Source organism: Epargyreus clarus, unplaced genomic scaffold (genome assembly GCF_041222505.1).
Source record: "Epargyreus clarus isolate Ecla_fem2 unplaced genomic scaffold, WU_Ecla_fem_2.2 ptg000027l, whole genome shotgun sequence".
Lineage (NCBI taxonomy): Eukaryota > Metazoa > Arthropoda > Insecta > Lepidoptera > Hesperiidae > Epargyreus > Epargyreus clarus.
In genome coordinates, this window is record NW_027332234.1 from 11,028,015 (window position 1) to 11,046,035 (window position 18,021).

Genomic DNA, 18,021 nt, shown 5'->3' on the forward strand with positions numbered 1-18,021 from the left:
ACTCAGCCGGATAATTTATGTTATTTTTATTGCAGTTATGGGAAAATGGGAAGAAGTAAAAATGAAACTAGAAGAAAACCAGGCGCACATAACTACGCAGATTACTCCGCAGAAATGTTACACATGGCTGCAGATCTCGTGCGAAACAAAGTTATATCCTCTTATCAAGCGCAAAAGCAGTTTGGGATACCGCGTCGGACAATTCTCAATAAATCCAAAAACATTCATAATAAACCATTTGGTCGACCAACAGAGTTGTCAACTGAGGAGGAAGCTCACATTGCAAACGCAGTGCAGCTGAATTTGGCTGTCCTCTTACACTACTGGATTTGCGTATAGTAGTTCACAATTACCTTATAAAATGTGATAAGTCTAATCTTTTTAATGGAAAAATGCCTGGAGAACGTTGGGCGCGTGATTTTCTAAAACGACACAATTTTTCGCAAAGGGCAACTCAAAATATTAAAAAAAGTCGTGCTGCGAAAACCGTCGAGGAGATGAACGAATATTATAAAAATCTAGAAACTTCGCTAAAAGATGTTCCCGCCGGCAATATACTCAACTTCGATGAGACTAATTTAAGCGACGACCCCGGATCTAAAAGATGTGTTTTTAAAAGAGGGACAAAACATCCTGAAAGAGTCCTTAATGTGTCCAAAAGTGCAGTATCAATAATGTTTAGCGGTACTGTTGATGGAAATTGCTTACCACCTTATGTTGTTTACAAATCAGAACACTTGTGGTCTAGATGGTGTGAAAACGGTCCAAAAAATGCTCGGTATAACCGTACTAAATCTGGCTGGTTTGACATGACGTGTTTTGATGATTGGTTTAAAACGATTGTTTTGCCTTGGGCAAATTCTCGACATGGCGTTAAATTGGTCATCGGCGACAATTTGGCATCGCATTTAAGTGTCGAGATAATTCAATTATGTCAAAATCAAAACATTCGATTTGTTTTTCTTCCAAAAAATGCTACCCATCTAACTCAACCGCTAGATGTTGCATTTTTTGGAGCAATGAAGCGAATATGGCGTGAAATTTTGACAAATTACAAGTCTACATACAGCACCACAAGCACCATAAACAAATGTCACTTTCCACAGTTACTAAAAGAACTTATGAGTAAAATAAAAATAGAAACAAATATATGTAAAGGATTTGAGGGGTCTGGTATATATCCCTTTAACCCGTCAAGAGTGTTAGTAAAAATACCTGCAATAAAAGAAGAAAATGCTCGTCAATTTGATGCCAGCCTTCTAGAGTACTTACAACGGAACAGACGATCTGAACCAATAAAAACGGGTCAAAACAACAAGCTTGCAGTTGTACCTGGTAGGTCAATATCGACCGAAGAAGCAGAAGAGTTAGCCAAGTCTAAAAAAGTAAAAGGAGGTCGAAAAATAACAGAAGCAAATGAGAAAGTAAGCAGAAATGTACCTGGACCTTCGAAAATAATTATTAAGAAAAAAGTAAAACAAGCAGAAACTAAAAGTCCCGTAATAGACAAAACAAGTTCACCTTACACCGATATAGATATTCCAGATATAGACCCGTCCTTAGAAAATTATATTGCACAATTACAAGGTCCCGACAGCCTTTGTAGACTTTGTATTAATGCTATAAACATTTATTTTCCCATTTTAACGGCAGATTCGAATAAATTTGTGCATTCGTTGCAAAACCTTCCAAAAGATTCCAAAATGAATACCCCATTTTGCCGAGATATACCAGAATGCCTACAGTTAAAATCATATAAAAACTCACCAATTAAGAAAAAAATTATTATTACGTCTAATATACTTATAAAAGAAGCGTCTACTGTAAATAGGGCAATTTTAAAAGATATAAATACACCAATAAGTAAAAATAAAAAGAGATGTGCCAGTACCAAAAAAGAGCCGACTAAAATAAAAAGAAGAAAGAAACAACGTGTGTGTGTATACAATAGCGACTCGAGCCTTACATCGAACATTTCTTTTAATGCTGCTGATACCGACGACTCCGATTTCGATAATCTGGATGATTATAACACATCAACCTTTTTTGACGAAGAACGAGAAAACGTCACACCTTTTGGGTTGAGTGACCTCAAATTTGATACGGAAAATTCTATAACATTTCAAGAAGGCAGTTGGATTATAGTCAAATTCGCTTCAAAAAAAAGTATAAAACACTTTTTAGGACAAGTACTATCAATAACTGACAACATTCCTACAGTTAAATTTGCGCGGAAAGTAAAAAATTCGAAGTGTGTTAAGTTCACCTACCCAAATGTTGAAGACACGTGTCCCATACAAAATTTAAATGATGTTATCGCATTATTGCCTAATCCTGAAATTTCGCGTCGAGGACATTTCACCTTTAACTTGAAACTTGATAAGTTTAACATACAATAAATAAGAATAAAATCAAATAAGATCAGAGAAGGCCGTCGGCTTTAAAATTTAAAACATTTAGTGAATTGAAAAGTTATAATTAATAATAAAATATACAATTAAGTATTAGGGTTGCAATAGTCAGAGGACGTAATATTATAGTTTAAATGTCTTGGGGGGTTATTATAAAACTAAAACCTAATTTTTGGGGTTGCAATATTTGTCCCTCGGCCGCTATCTTGAAAAATTGATGTAAATAGTTTTCGAGCTCTATCAGGCAAACTATTCGTGAAAACGATTTGCTCCCCTTTTTCATGATGGCAGCTGAGGACAAGCGTTGCGACTCTACAAACTTGGTTTTAGCTTCACCCCCTCCTTCACATACAAATAATAAAATTACGTGACTCTTAATTTTACACACTGTAACATTTCAATATTGAGATATTGAAATGTTAGATTGTTTTATTTTTGACAGATTTTATTTTTATAATCTGATTGTGTAGGTACATTTTTTGTTTTTATAATTACTGGGTGCTAATTAAGCGCAGGTGCGCTTTCTACGGTATTTTTTGGTATATTTTGTTGTTCCGTAAAATATAATATAATACCAACTGTATTATTATTTTTAGTATATTTTCTAGTTTTGGAGAGCATTATTTTATGAATGGTGCTTTTATAAAACAGAGGGCACAATAAACAACTATTTACTTGTTATTTGTCTTTTTATTAAAATATTTGATATAGACGTTTGTTTAAAATCAGAGTTTGAACCAAAAATACAAACTACACTTATTATAAGTTACGGTTAGCATAGCTGATATGCTATTTTTGTTTGGCATTTTAAGAGATTGTTTTAGTTTTAATTATGTGATAATATTTTTAAAATAATTAAAATATTTAAATAAGTCAGTCAGTAGTTGGATGCAGACAACCCTGCATCCAACTACATTTTTGTATGAAAAGTTTGTGGTACCTGTCTCAACTTTACCTATTAGCTGTGAAAAAAAAACTATCACCTGAGTGGCAACAGTTTTACTTCCAGAAACATCTATGGTAAGCCCTTCATACGGGAAAAAAATAGTACAAAAAATGAGCAGTTTAATATATGTGTTATAGGCAAACTCCGAAGCTCCGGCGCTCCTAGGTTGGACTGGTCAATCCTCAGGTCAGACTGAATGACTTAGTCAAAGCCCAAACAAATGTAAATTTTCGGCCTTTGACTAAACAATTTTCGTCAAACCTGGGAGAGACTAATTTGGTCAGGCAAACGTCAAAACACAATTTTATTAAATCGGGGTTTGACGAGTCAAACTCCGATATAGGTATGAAGTGTCTTATCTTCGTATATTTGGAAGCATTTTATCATTTAAGCAGCTTTCAAGTCTTAAGAACCGCTTAACTCTGCCAGTTCTGACACCTGATTGGTCAGCTTACGTGATTTTCACTTTTATATTTGAGATGCTTTGAGAGAATGCCGTGTGGCATTAGGCCCACCTTTTGTACGATGTGCAATAAAGTATAAAATAAATAAATAAATGCTTTGGAATATACGGAGGTTAGTTTGTAAGATTAGGTATAAAAAATAACATTTTTAAAATTTTGATGTTTATTGTTTTAATAATTTAAAAAAACCTAACCTAACCTAACCTAACCTCACTCATCTTCAATTTTACACAATTACACGCCCGCACGCTCAATAAACGAACATGAAATGACAAAACAATCGGTCGGAACACCGCGAGAGACATTATGAACCTGTTTAAACATGTTCAGATCAACGTTTGACCGAGTTTTGCAGTCGCTTCTAGGATTGACTAGGCCAAAACCGAAACAGAATAATTTACTTTCGACGTTTGACTGAAAAGTTAGGAGCTCCTGGGTTTGACTAAAAATACTTCAGGCAAAGGGCGAAATTGAAATGTATTTCGGGGATTGCCTGATGGCTTTGGCCAAACCTAGGATAAACCAGTCCTTCCGCGAAGAGACTGTGTATCGGACTTTGACTATAACATATGCAATAAGCTCCAAGGCAAAGTTGCGTTTTTAACCTACAATTTTGCCTATGACTTTGAACAATTGTAATTCTAAAATGTCACATGTTAAAACAAGGTTTAGGTTGTATTCGGTACGGCATAAAGTCTTTATTTCATTAATAACTCATTGAGATCCATAAAAATGCATATCTTCAGAGATATTCAAAAAAAACCTCAAAATCCGTGCAAAGTTGCAGCAGTTTACGGTAGTTAGAAAATAAGTAGAGAACGCGATAAAATACACAAAGCATTAGTATTTTTTTCCAACAGTAAGAAAAAACTGGAAGGTTAATATTTTTAAGATTAAAAACTTGGGAATATTTGCTTAGGAATCTAAACAAATAACGTTGGATAAAATTGTGTTCAGCGATAAATGGTTAGGGTTGCGTTATCGCACGGGCCGGGTCACTTCACAGCTCACGTTTACTAAAACCCTTTTATTATGATTTATGTTCTGATTTTTATAATAATACCTATGCAAATATCCCTATTTTTCAAATATCTATTTCAAAATATTACTCTTGACAAAATTTACCAAATCAGCACAGATTTAAACTGTAGCACGGAAATGGTAACAGACCACATTGTACACAGTCGACAGACACGGTAAATTTTAGAAATAGTAATGTGGTGTCGGTATCAGTGTGAGAAGGAAGTATTAATTATTTAATTATTTAATTATTTAATTATTTAATTATTTAATTATTTAAATATGCTATGTATGTATGGTATTATGCCTGGTCACGTAATTCCAACGAGAATGAACAGTTGTCTAGACCATTTTATGCTCAAATTGAATAAAAAGAAACATACTGCTAAAATAGCCGTCCTAAATACTACAGTAACAGACCATAAAACCATTTTTCTAAACCTATCGAAATCGAAACAAAGTAACCGGGGTCCTAACACATATGAATTTACTGACTTTAATTTAGCATATAAACACTTACTACAAAAGAACTTATCAATACTACTCCTTTCTCAAGATCCGGATTACATCGTAGAAAAATTAATTACAAATATAAATGAATCACTAAAAGCTGAACATCTCGATCAAGGGAAAAAATGCCTCACTATCTACCTCGATCTCAAAAAAGCCTTTGATACAGTGTCACCTTCTATTCTTGTCCAGAAACTTGAAAACATAGGTATTCGGGGTACTCCTCTTAAATTATTTGAAAGTTATTTACATGGACGTAGACAAAGAGTTAAAATAGATAATTATATAAGTGAGGATGCTGAGGTGTTATTAGGGGTACCTCAGGGTAGTTTATTGGGTCCAACCCTGTTTTTAATATATATTAACGAGCTCGCTAATCTACACATTGAAGGAGGTAGGATAATTTCATATGCAGATGATACCGCTCTAATTTTCTCGGGTGACTCGTGGAACTCTGTATTCGAAATCGCTGAAAAGGGACTATCAAATATAGCGAAATGGTTGAAGGCAAATTTACTTACACTTAACATATCTAAGACAAACTACACCTGCTTTTCCATAAATAATAGAACCCAACCGAATAGTGATTATAAACTAAGAATACACAACTGTATTGAAAATGAGTACAATATTTGTAAATGTGACTACCTTGAAAGAGTTTCATCTACAAAATATCTAGGAGTGTACATTGATCAACGCCTAACCTGGCACACCCAAATAGAATTTATTAGTAATAGAATACGCAAACTCATTTGGACATTTAAGACGCTTCGTCATATAGCTAGTCCAAACCTTCTTAAGCAAATATACCTTGCATTGGCGCAATCTGTACTAAATTATTGTATCCCGGTATGGGGCGGGGCTTCGAAAACTATAATTCTTAAGGTTGAAAGGGCACAACGATGTTTACTCAAAACCATTTATTTGAAACCATTTAGATTCCCTACAAATGAATTATATAACATTTGCGAAGTACTAACTGTGAGAAAATTGTACATTTTAAAATCAATATTACGGGCTCATAAAAGTTTGCATCATGACGATTTAGCAATTGGTAGGAGAAGAGATAATATATTTAAATCTAAACTATTAAAAACAAAATTTGCTCAATGTCAATTTTTAGCACAATCCAAACATTTGTACAACGTAATAAACAAAAAACTAAATATTTGCAAATGCTCTAAATGGGAATGTCGACTCGCTGTTTTTAACTGGATAATTTCGCTGTCTTATGACGATACTGAGTCCCTTATAAAATACACAAAGTAAATCTTACACGTACACACACACGCACACGCACGCACACACGCACACACACACACACTTAAACACACACACACACACACTTAAACACACACACACACACAAACACACATACACACTCACACACACACACCATACTTATTATATAAATTTATAGATATATATTTTATAATATTTATAACATAGATAATTTGTTACTTGATACAGTTTGTTTTTATTTCTTATAACTATATATGATGTCTAGTTATAGAAGAGCGGAGCCGCCTAACACAGACATTTGTTTACTAGGCGGCTCCAAACAACTTATTACGTAAACCAATTAATTGTTAAAGAAATAAATATTTTTTGTATTTTGTATTTTTTGTATTTTGTGTATTGGTAGATTTCTTACACTTTTTTAAGAACTTCAGGGGTGTAGGTTTGCCTCACAACTCACGATGTTTTCTCGGTACCGCCGACTGAGCAGCAGAGTTTTAACCAATGATAATTGTGTATAAAGATATAATAAGTGCTCCAGTTCAGGTATATCTAATCTTAATTTGCAGACATGGACTATTTCCTTTGGTACTAAAGTACATTAACATAAAGTTACAGCAACAATACAATATATTGATAATAATCTTTGTTTTTAATGGAATACGTGTTATGAGTGATGTTGATTGTAGGTTTATTGTTTGTAGTTTGAATCAATGTAAATTAATTGATTCTCTTTTAAAATATACATCATATTCATTTTATCCTTTTAATCTCATCGGCTGGCGTAGGCGCTGCTATGACTACGATTAATGACTATTTATGAAGCGTAGGTGCTTTTGGATTTAATGATTGATGCCAGATACAAGTTTTATAGACTCTAAACTAAAAACCGTTTTATGCGTTTAACGCCCTCAATAAGGCTTGATGTTTTAAATTAAAGAGAGATTGCAACTGCCTATGTCAACTTGGTTGTAATTTTGGAGTAGGTCTATGTTTCTCTGGCACTTTTTTTAAATGTAAGATGATTGCCTAATTGCATTATGCCCGGAGTAAATATATAAGATAGGTACATACGAGTAGATCAGCGCCACAATCGGTACCTACCTACAATGATCGCTTCAGTACTTATTTGTATGAATGGGGTTAAAACTTTAGGTCAAATCTGGTCAAACTTTTGGCACATTAGACATGTATGTGAGTAACACGGAGATAACTTTGTCCTGAGATGCTACATAATTATCGTTATTTATGGCTCATAAAAAAGTTCTAACAAGGAACCTGTTGGTGCGGTCTTTGATCAAATTAATGCAATTGCGCTTGTAAGGTTGCAGTTAATGACCTAATAAAAACACATGTACAACTGTAGGTAGGTATAACGCAATGTGTTCCTTGGTTGTTTGAAGAACGATATATAAAAATAAGTAATAACATTATTGTATCCCTTGTGCTCAATTTATTTACCTTTCATTATTAATTTTTGACACAATGAAGAAACCTGCAAGCTTGAAAATTGTTTAATAAAAAGGTCTCAAACCAATGACTACCATTTAAATTGCATGGTTAACTATGGCCTAAACTACTCTTACTCAGAGAGGAGACCCATGTTCAGCGGTGGGACAGTAATAGTTGAAGTTAACATACGTATGTAGCTAACAACATGTACCTATTTAGGTGTAACACCGATGACGTGACATGACAAAGGGAAAGGAGTTTAGGTACTGAAATGCTAAGAGTAGACCTTGGCCTGAATCCAGATAAATCGCACAAATGCACAAAGCTTTTAATTCCTTACTCAGAATCCACGTAATTGGCTTAGGAACTGCTTTGTGTACATATGTTGCAAAAACTACTACTGTTTATCTATAAGATACGAACGTATTACTATGAACCCCACTTCGTAGCTATGTAACTAACGTAATATACAACCGATTCTAAACGGATCAAGATTTCTATCTGAGGTCAATCACGGATAGGTTTGCTACCCCTGAAGATTAAATTAAACTAAACCGTCAGAACACAGGTTTTATTATTTTATTTATTTATTTATTAAGAACACAGGTTTTGATAAGACAAAAACGTGGGGGCTTATTAAGACTACAACGCCGAAAGTACGAAGTTACTTTGGTTGATTTGGACTTAGTAGATAAACAAAAATGATTTTCTGTCACTGTAAAATAAAAATCGCTCCTCATATATTGAAAAGTGTACAAAAATTATACAAATCTTCTAGAGACATAAAAATATAACATAGCTATAGTCGATAGTTTAGAAGCTGGTAACACATTAACATTCGAAAACAAACAAACAATAATTTCTATTTAAACGCGCTTTTCAGAACTATTCATGAATATTACTTGTATTAAGTTTTATTCAAATTTAACACGTTAACAGTGCACCTACAATATATGAAAAGAACCCCTCACGTGTAAATGCGTTTTGAGAAAATATGATAAGCAAAGTTTGTATTATATGACAGCTTATAATAAATATTTAATTAAAACTACCCTTCTTATGTTTTTTTTAATTTTTTTCAATGACCCACATGTGGTGCACTCACGTACGAACTAAAAATTAATTGCCTCTCATTTTAAATACGCACGTGTAGGGTGAAAAGTGAACGTATAATAAAACGCCTTAGGAGGCGTTTTATTACATACACATACACGATGCAGCTCCTACTCTAGGACCAACGATGAGAACACATTCTACTTCCAGTTCCTCATCCACTTCCAGGCATAGCCTAACAAAAATTCCGAGAAAAACTGACAAAATAATAAGAAAGCGTTGCGTTGGTTGTTATAAAGCCATGATTGAGGGAGGCAGTTCTGCTTCCGAGGCTCGAAGTAAAACAAAGAAGACTTATACTGAATGTATTCAATGCAATAAAGCTCTCTGCCTACCGTACTATAACGTTTGTCATTAAACTATTTTTTTGTTGATTCTTGGTTAATTTTCTTCATTTTTTAATTGTTTCTTTATCACATTTACTTTTTTATTAAAACATTTGATTACAAAAGATCTATCTATGTTTTATTTACATTGTAATAGTACAAAAAGCATTGATTAATTTTATTAACTTTAAAATTTTATTACTTGGCAACCCTATGAGAATATCCCCTGGTTGTTGCGCCATTTTGTTTTACATTTCAGTGTTCATACGTGTATGCAATGAAAAATAAAACAAATCACACGTGTAGACTATGAAAACGATTATAATTTGTATAGAGCTGTGGCCCACATGTGGTGCACGCACGTATCAGACTGACTTCAAAATGACCCACATGTGGGGCACTCACTGTGAACGTGTTAAATGCCATCCATTTAGTCCGCTATTTGGTCCTACCTACTAGCTACTAGGTACAAGTTAGCGAGCATTACATTTGGTTTTAACTTGTCGGATCGCTTGCTTTTCGCCATTGAGCTAAAGGCGCTTTAGATATTTCATGTTGTTTCGGAAAGCCAAAGATAATTAATTTTGTAATATTACAGAAGTAGACATCAATGTTTACATACGGATCATGCAGTTAGGTGCCACCGGAAAATATATATGTAACAAAATGCCTAGCATGCACGTTAGAAAATTTTACTTAAAAAATGTTTGGAAGATAAATACTTGGCAAAGTAGTTATGGACATAAGTTTATTGTTAGATTGGGTGTCTTCAGGTCAAAGTGTGAATACGGGCGCAACTAAATATTTGGGCAAATACAGCGGTATCGTACACCAATAATACGCAATTTAAGTCAACCGGCTATCAAGATCTGGAGTTCAGAAATGTCATAGGCTAGGTAAGTACCTATACTGCAGAGGCCAAAGCCGCATTGCAAGAAATACGTACGTAAATGCGTATTATTATTATAAGACTGTACCGATTATTTTATGATTACATACTACACTTAAGTATTTATTTCCTCACACAAACGTAGATTATGAATGTACCCATATTTTGTCTATTAATTTTATTTTAAGCAGACATGCAGTCTAGGTACTTGATGCTGGGCTACTGCCACCCATGAACATCTGTAATCAACTCCAGATAAGAGTAGATTCCTACCTAACTCTTATTTCTTTTTTATAATATAGGAGTAGTAGACAAGCATGCAGTCCATTTGATGGTAAGTGGCTACTTTCGCCCATTGACATCAGTAATAAACCCCCGATAACCTAAGGTTGGCCACAGATGCGCTGATACTTCTGAGGAATCAGCAAGATTGCCTCGGGAAAGTATCTCTCGTTTCCTCCATTACCATCCATCAAACCACAACACAGCAGCGCTTAATATATACGACTGTTAATAGGCAGAAATAGGTGTAAAGGTAAAGTCGAACCACGGACGGTTCTACGACTTTAGGTTCCTACTAAATCGATGCAATAAATTCTGGTAGGTGTTAGAATAAGCGTAAAGGGCTTTTACGCACAGATTTCTATTTCATGATAAATCATCTGTCAATCAAAATGGTACTATTTAATAGTGGACTTATTGACCTTTAATCTAATTCAAGCGATAACACCTAATATAACAAATAAATAGACTATTGATAAGTGGGTATAAACAAAATTATTTTGGAACGTTTGTGACGAGAAATATTCAACTTTAGCTGTACCTACACAAACACAATTTGCGCACTCTAGTATTAACAAAGAAACTGAAGAAGAAAAACTTAAAAGGGCTTTTTATAATGTAGATCATTTATCATCTTATGCGACAGATCCGTAGAACACTTATTTTAATCCAATCGCATTATGAAGCAATAAATCTATTAGTAAAATTTAATAGACTCTCACCATATTGAGTATCGCCAAGTCGCCCCTTTTAATTCTAATTTAGTCTACGAAGAACGGATCTTCTTATTAGTTTTGTATCGGGCTACGATCGGCAATACCGTTCTCACTAAAATAGCAACAAGTTAAGCAGTGCGCCAGCGCACGCAGCCGAACGCGAACTGACTCAACTGACGCGGCTGAGCGATGAACTTTGTGGAGTTGCGCAGGCGCCGGCCGCTGCACACCGGGTGAACGAATGCGCCTGTTTATTATGCCCCACTGACGTGAGCTTGATCGACATTCCGTAGGGTTAAGTGGGGTCTTATTTTCGGACAATCGGCCAATCGACATCCCCCAGCTACCGGTTAATATTGATGGATAGCATCTGTTTTATCATAATGGCCCATAATTGTCCGATCCGAATACAAACATCGTATTACTATTCGGTGTATAAAAGATAAATTGGAAAATATAAGGACATTGCTCCTTATATTTCGGTTAAGTTAATAGAAAAGATAATGTGGGCGAGCGCCTACCGCTATCTCCGATGACACATTCGTTAGCGCCTTTTTTGTCGATGAAAGTAAAATCCTATCTACGAAAATAGCCAATACTATATATCTAACGGAGTTGACACTCTAAACTGCATGATTTATCTCCGGTTCAAAGTAAATTCATATTAAGGTTAACATAAGTTATCGCTATTTTGTACGCGACACTTCAATAGATAAACTGAATCGGAATATTAAGAATTTATAAGCGAGTGAAAAATGTAGCTTATTTACAAAACAATGATTGATTCATTATTTTATAGGTATAATTAGAAAAAAAATAGAGTTTAAGATAATTATTATGTAAATTAGTAGGTGTAGGATTAAATGCCATATATTACAAACAATTGAATCTTTTATAAGAGTTTAATAAATAATTATATTTTTCATAACTTTCATTTATATTTTATAACAAGTTCAATATAAAATTGATAAAACCCAAAATATTCCACATACCTACTATAACTAAAACTTATATAATTCGTGTATATAAATCTATGATGTAAGCCTATGCTAATGCACTTTTCGATGTACGATTCGTTTGTGCCTGCCGACGCAGCCGGCCGTGCGGAAGGTCTTGCCGCACTCGTCGCACGTGAAGGGCCTCTCGTTCGTGTGTATCCTGGTGTGCACCCTCAGGATGTCCATCGTGTTGAACCGCTTCCCGCACGTCTCGCAGCCGAACTTCCTCTCGTTCGCGTGGTACACGAAGTGTTTCCGGTACTGCGCTATCACGTGGAACGTTTTCCCGCAGATCTCGCAGGTTTTCTTCGGCGTCGGGTCGTGCACCGCCTTGTGTATCAGCAGCCCGCTCCGGAACTTAAACTTCTTGTCGCACACGTTACACGCGTGCTCCTTGCTGCTTGAGTGCGTGTCCAGGTGAGCCACGAGATTCTTGGTATACTTGCCGCAGACTTCGCACACCTTCCAGTAATGGTAATTGGGTTTGCGCCCTCTCTTCTTTCCTGGTCTGATTATTCTCTCTTTTTTCACAACCGTCTTTATCGCTCGCTTGGGTTCGGAGTCGCTCGGGAGGTCGTCACAGTGACTATCCATCTGATCAATGTGGGGCTCATCGTCATCGTTTGCGACGGGCCGTATGCTTTCTTCGACGTGATTTTCTGTTTTAATATCATTCGCTATTTCACTGTTTCGAAACTTTTTGTCAGACTCTTGACATTTTCTTCTAAATTTGTAAGCATTTTCTAATTCCCGAGCACAATTTATACAGATTTGTGACGGCAGATTGTCTGACGTTACGACCTGAAAAGATACATACATTTCAATAGCAGAATTTTTATGCCAGATTTTATTATTTATTATGGACAAGTACATTACCTCCACACCACCTATTATTTTTAATTTCTCAGCTAAATCTACGCCTTCGTCGTCTTTATCGCTAAATATATTCAGGCTTCCATTGGCGTCGGAGCATGTTCTGCAGTAGTTTACATTGGAAAATTCTAGTTTAGGTCTTACTTCATGCAGCTTTTCTTTCAATTCCGTTAACTTCAGTTCTTCATCGACCTCGTCATCGCTTGCCCTATCGCAGTCGTCGAAATGTTCATCTTTAACTGATTCTCGTTTTTGTTTGAATGTTCTTACAATCTTACGACTATGCGTATTTATATAAGCCGCCATGGCTTCATAAAAGGGCCATTGCTCGCTAAGTATGCCTTTATCAGCAAATTTTCGTTTCCACTGCAATTACATAAAACATAATTTTACAACTAAAAAACTAAACTAAATTAAAAAAACTTTAAAAAGGTAAAGTGAGGATGAATATAAATTAAATACTAAATTTAACTTTACCCTGTATGTTTTTAACATATATGCCCAAACTTCTGGTAATTCCAATAAACTGTGGTCTAAGGGCAAACCCATTTTACGCATCCGTTTTTCGACTTCTCTGGAAAACAATAAGTATATAAATCACAACTTAAAGTACATAATGGCGACAAGTTAGAAAATTAAATTTAAAAAATTAAAAAGAGGAGATTAAGTATAATCATATTCTCAACATGTTTATGAAATAAATCTTCCTCCTTCCGTAAAGTCTAAAAGTTTAGCGAAGCAGATAAGTTACCGCCATCCCTCGGTGTTGTCCTTAATGCTAAATCTGAATAGATGTTCACAATCCCTCTGGATGTTAATCAAATTGAAAATCCATTCTTCTTTCCCTGTTTAAAAGAACAAATAGTTAGTAAAAATAAATTTTCATAGTACATTAATAAATTTGTTCGTTTAATTTACTTTCCATTCCATGTACATGCGTATGTGTGTATGTTACCTCTTCCATTTGCTTACAAAGTTGTAAAGATTTAAATTTTAACCCAAATTTACACAATATTACAGACTTAATAAAACATTTCACTTTTATTTGTACTACGGACAGGCATATCTGCTTGCCTAATATATGTAAATGACCTAATACGAATACATTTTAGTTAAGTACTCACAGCCTACAGTAGGATTCAAGCTCAGATTGCCCTCCCCCAAGTACAACTCGAACAGTTTGTGGTACACCCACGAGTTGTTATTCGTTGCCTTTGCTTTTTGATATTCCTGATAAACAAAAAAAATGCTTTAATATTTCAGTTGAAATACCAGTTTTACATATCTTTATTTCAGCAACAGCTATTTAATATAATCCGTAGTTGTACTGGTTTATTTTGTATTAGTACTCACTCCGAGACTTGCACCCAGCACTAATGGTTTGAAGACATCTGTATTAGTTGGGGAGCCCAAGGGGGGATTTCGGAAGTATCTCGAGCGCGTCAGACTAAGATATGGGAGATACCTTACACCCTGTAGAGTATCCTAAACCATAAATGAACTTTCTATATCGGGGAGTTTGCAAAGTCTAAAAGATCGATCACTGGACATGCTCGAGCGTGGTAAATTTTCTTTTTAATATAAGGAAATAATGCTAGAAAACGGGAAACATCATAATCTGCCGAATACCACACGTCGAAGTAGTGAAAAAAAATAGTCATTTTGAAAAAACAACACCTGTATTATTATGCTATCTGATAGTGTCACTTATTAGCATGAATCATGAATTATGAATGAAAAGTCTATTTTTTAGGAAAATACATTAATTAATTCTTCATACATTCTCATACTATTTTTTTTTTTAAAAGGCAGAATAAGAAAACACCCCGCTAAATCGAAAAATATAATTTAACCTTTTCTTCATTCTAACGTCTAATCTACACAATCGTATAGGTCCCAATGACGCTAGAGTTACTACACATTTAGCATCATGGGCTCCCCTACCATATTAATTGGTCAATATACTTAGAACTAACATACTCATACGCTTCATATACTTACACTAAATGTCGCCGCCCATTTCCTACAAATATCTCTTCCTGTCAGTGTGTTCGGGAAGCCGTACTCCTCGCGCATAATGTTCAGCAGGTCGCTATCAACATACAGGAACTATTTAAGTTTATATATAATAGAAACATACATGAATTGTAACGTGATACGAGATTAGAGAATCAACTCACTTCCACGCCCACTTGCGCTCTCTGAACAGCCAGTCGTTCTGTAATCGGATTTGTATGAACGACTCCGTTATGTCTTTTGACCCTGCAAATGAATCATGCATTTTTCAGAATATTTATTGCGATAATTTGTAATAGACCATAACATTTTAACGCTTCGTTGAACAATATTGATGAGTTGTCCTTTTATACAAAAACGTGACTTCCTTTACATGCATTACACATTAGTTCATATTTATATTAAACGATTAAGCATCAAACGATATGACTAAATACTACATAGTTTTTTGGCCGCGATATTAATAAAAGGACCTAAAGAGAATCCTTAAGCCGTACCATGAAAAATATGATGTAATTTAGCTGAGAAAAATGGGTAGCTTAGATTCAAATCGAAAATACTCGGAATAATTCGGAAGCGTAAGAAATACTTCAATTTAATTAACAACGAAGCGTACGGAAATGAATTTATTTCATTAGAATTATTGCGAATTAAAGCAAATCCGAAAACTATGTGGGTTGCAAATAAATGTAATCACTATCTAAACACTGGTTATTACTTTGTCTAGAGCATGACGGCAGCAAATGTTTGCATTACCGTCATACATTTGCCACACATAAATCTTGTTAGTTAAACCTACTTTGCTGTAACCGTGTGAACCTATTTGTACGAATTTTCACTTTAAAGCTGATAATCCGAATTCCAATCTGAGGAATGAAATTCTGATTTTTGTAAACATAAAACGTTGAGGTAGAAATTACTTGTAGTTTCTTTTTCCACCGGTGAAGTGAAAATCCATTTTTACATGTTCTATAGGTATATAGAAGTAGCAGACGCACATGCAGTCCACCTGCCGCATACGGACATTCGTAATCAACCTCAGATACGATTAGATGCCCACCTAAGGTCGACTCCTGAGGACTAAATTAGAATGCCTCGTAAAAGTAAGTCTCCCTTACCACATCAAATGACTGTTTCTCCTTTACAATAGAAGCGCCAGAGGCAAAACCCCTACGAACAAAGCAAATACTTACACTGAAACTCAGAAGTTTGGTCATCCTTTTTGTCAAAGTTTTTGTTCAGATAATTCTTGCTCGATTTCCTTTCCCTGCTCAAGCAGTTTATGCCTGTGTCTGATTCTAACTTCGACAGGTAATCAGGTTCAAACTTTTGGAAGTAGTTCATCATTGCGTCATACAGCGCCCATTCCGCGCGATCGGAATTTTTTTTTACTTTCAAACGATGCTTTCTCTGAAAATAATAATTAGTACTTATTGTTAAAATGGTCAAAAAAGTATTTTACTTTCTAACGCTTTTTTGTTATGTACTTACTACGTTCCCACAAATACCTACTTCAGCTGCGGTGCGGTGTTTACTTTGATACTCTTATGTGCATTTTAGATGTTTGACTGGCTGGGGATCGAACCCAAAACGCATGTCAAACCATTATGTGTTAAGATCTAGTACCTACTTAACATTAATGTAGATACACCATTCTAGCTATACATATAATATAAGATCGCTAGAGATTGTAACCAGGGTACATTACACCTATTTCATCAGAATCGCTGTAGAAAATAGTTGTGTACAAAGTTCCTAAGATAAATTGAAAAACACATTTTATATCAAGCAGGTCAAAAGGTCCAAACAGGTTCGCCGTTCAGTAGCCCGCAGTATATCTTGTAATTGCTTAGATAAAGTCATTACAATTTCGTTCTATGCTACGTAATCGACATCGATTTAAAAGTCAAAGTAATTAATCAAATAACGTGGAGGAAATTTGTTATCATTTATTATAAGTGCTTCCAGTACATTGCAACTATTGGAATTATTTTGACCCAATTATTAATAATACTATTTGTACCAATAAATAATAACGAACTGTACCCATGCCGGCATCTTTAATATGGCGGTCCCATCCATATATTAAATCCATAAAACATAAATCGATTTTAATATGAGAAAATATTAGCAAACAATGTGAGGTTGATATGACTATGTTGAAATAATAATAATTTGGATAAAAACGGTGTAATGATTCAGTGGCCGACTAAGGTCATCGTAGGCTCAGGGCGGAAGCATTCCGCCCCCCTGAGTCCGTTAGTGTAATGTTATAATAATATAAATAAACGCTTACATTAAAAGTCATTCTTATATGCTGCCACAATCCTTTGATATCTTGAATGCAACAGTCTAAAGGAAGTTCTTCCAATCTCAGTGACTTTTCCACCGCCCTATAAAATATTTAAAGAATTGTACCATAATATACTTTTATGTTTTCTTATTTCATTTGTCTAAGATAGTCCATAGACAATAAAGAACAATAAATTCAATATGTGTCCTCTATCATTGGTTGTCAGGAGGAGGAGGTAGTGGTACAAAACAAAACAATGTTGATGCAATATTGAAATAAAAGTTTCCTGAACTATGATGGTTTTTAAAAGATGGTGGTAGGCCCCCTGGCATACCTACATAGTATGCCAAAAAAAGAGTTTTGGCAGACAGTAAGATCATGTGGCAATCAATAGCTTAAGTGATTACAATAGAATAGCATTAAGTGTTAAAACTCTGTAAGTGGTACATTTACAAATATAATAGATTTCGAAA

At 34.8% G+C, this 18,021-nt stretch overlaps 1 protein-coding gene and 1 pseudogene across 1 annotated transcript in view; one reads left to right on the forward strand and one right to left on the reverse strand.

The window, feature by feature from the left end:
- The window catches only part of LOC140753841 (uncharacterized), a 33,831-nt gene that overhangs the window by 13,472 nt on the left and 2,338 nt on the right, over window positions 1-18,021 (reverse strand). The window contains exons 6-16 of the mRNA XM_073088642.1: window positions 17,552-17,648; window positions 16,449-16,665; window positions 15,420-15,501; window positions 15,241-15,331; window positions 14,364-14,469; window positions 13,991-14,084; window positions 13,717-13,813; window positions 13,243-13,605; window positions 12,427-13,167; window positions 5,190-5,198; window positions 3,576-3,598 (exon numbers count right to left, since the gene is read on the reverse strand). Of these exons, the coding sequence (XP_072944743.1) occupies window positions 3,576-3,598; window positions 5,190-5,198; window positions 12,427-13,167; window positions 13,243-13,605; window positions 13,717-13,813; window positions 13,991-14,084; window positions 14,364-14,469; window positions 15,241-15,331; window positions 15,420-15,501; window positions 16,449-16,665; window positions 17,552-17,648 (1,920 nt within the window). The remainder of the gene's footprint in view (window positions 1-3,575; window positions 3,599-5,189; window positions 5,199-12,426; window positions 13,168-13,242; window positions 13,606-13,716; window positions 13,814-13,990; window positions 14,085-14,363; window positions 14,470-15,240; window positions 15,332-15,419; window positions 15,502-16,448; window positions 16,666-17,551; window positions 17,649-18,021) is intronic.
- On the forward strand, window positions 46-2,782 carry LOC140754061 (uncharacterized; annotated as a pseudogene).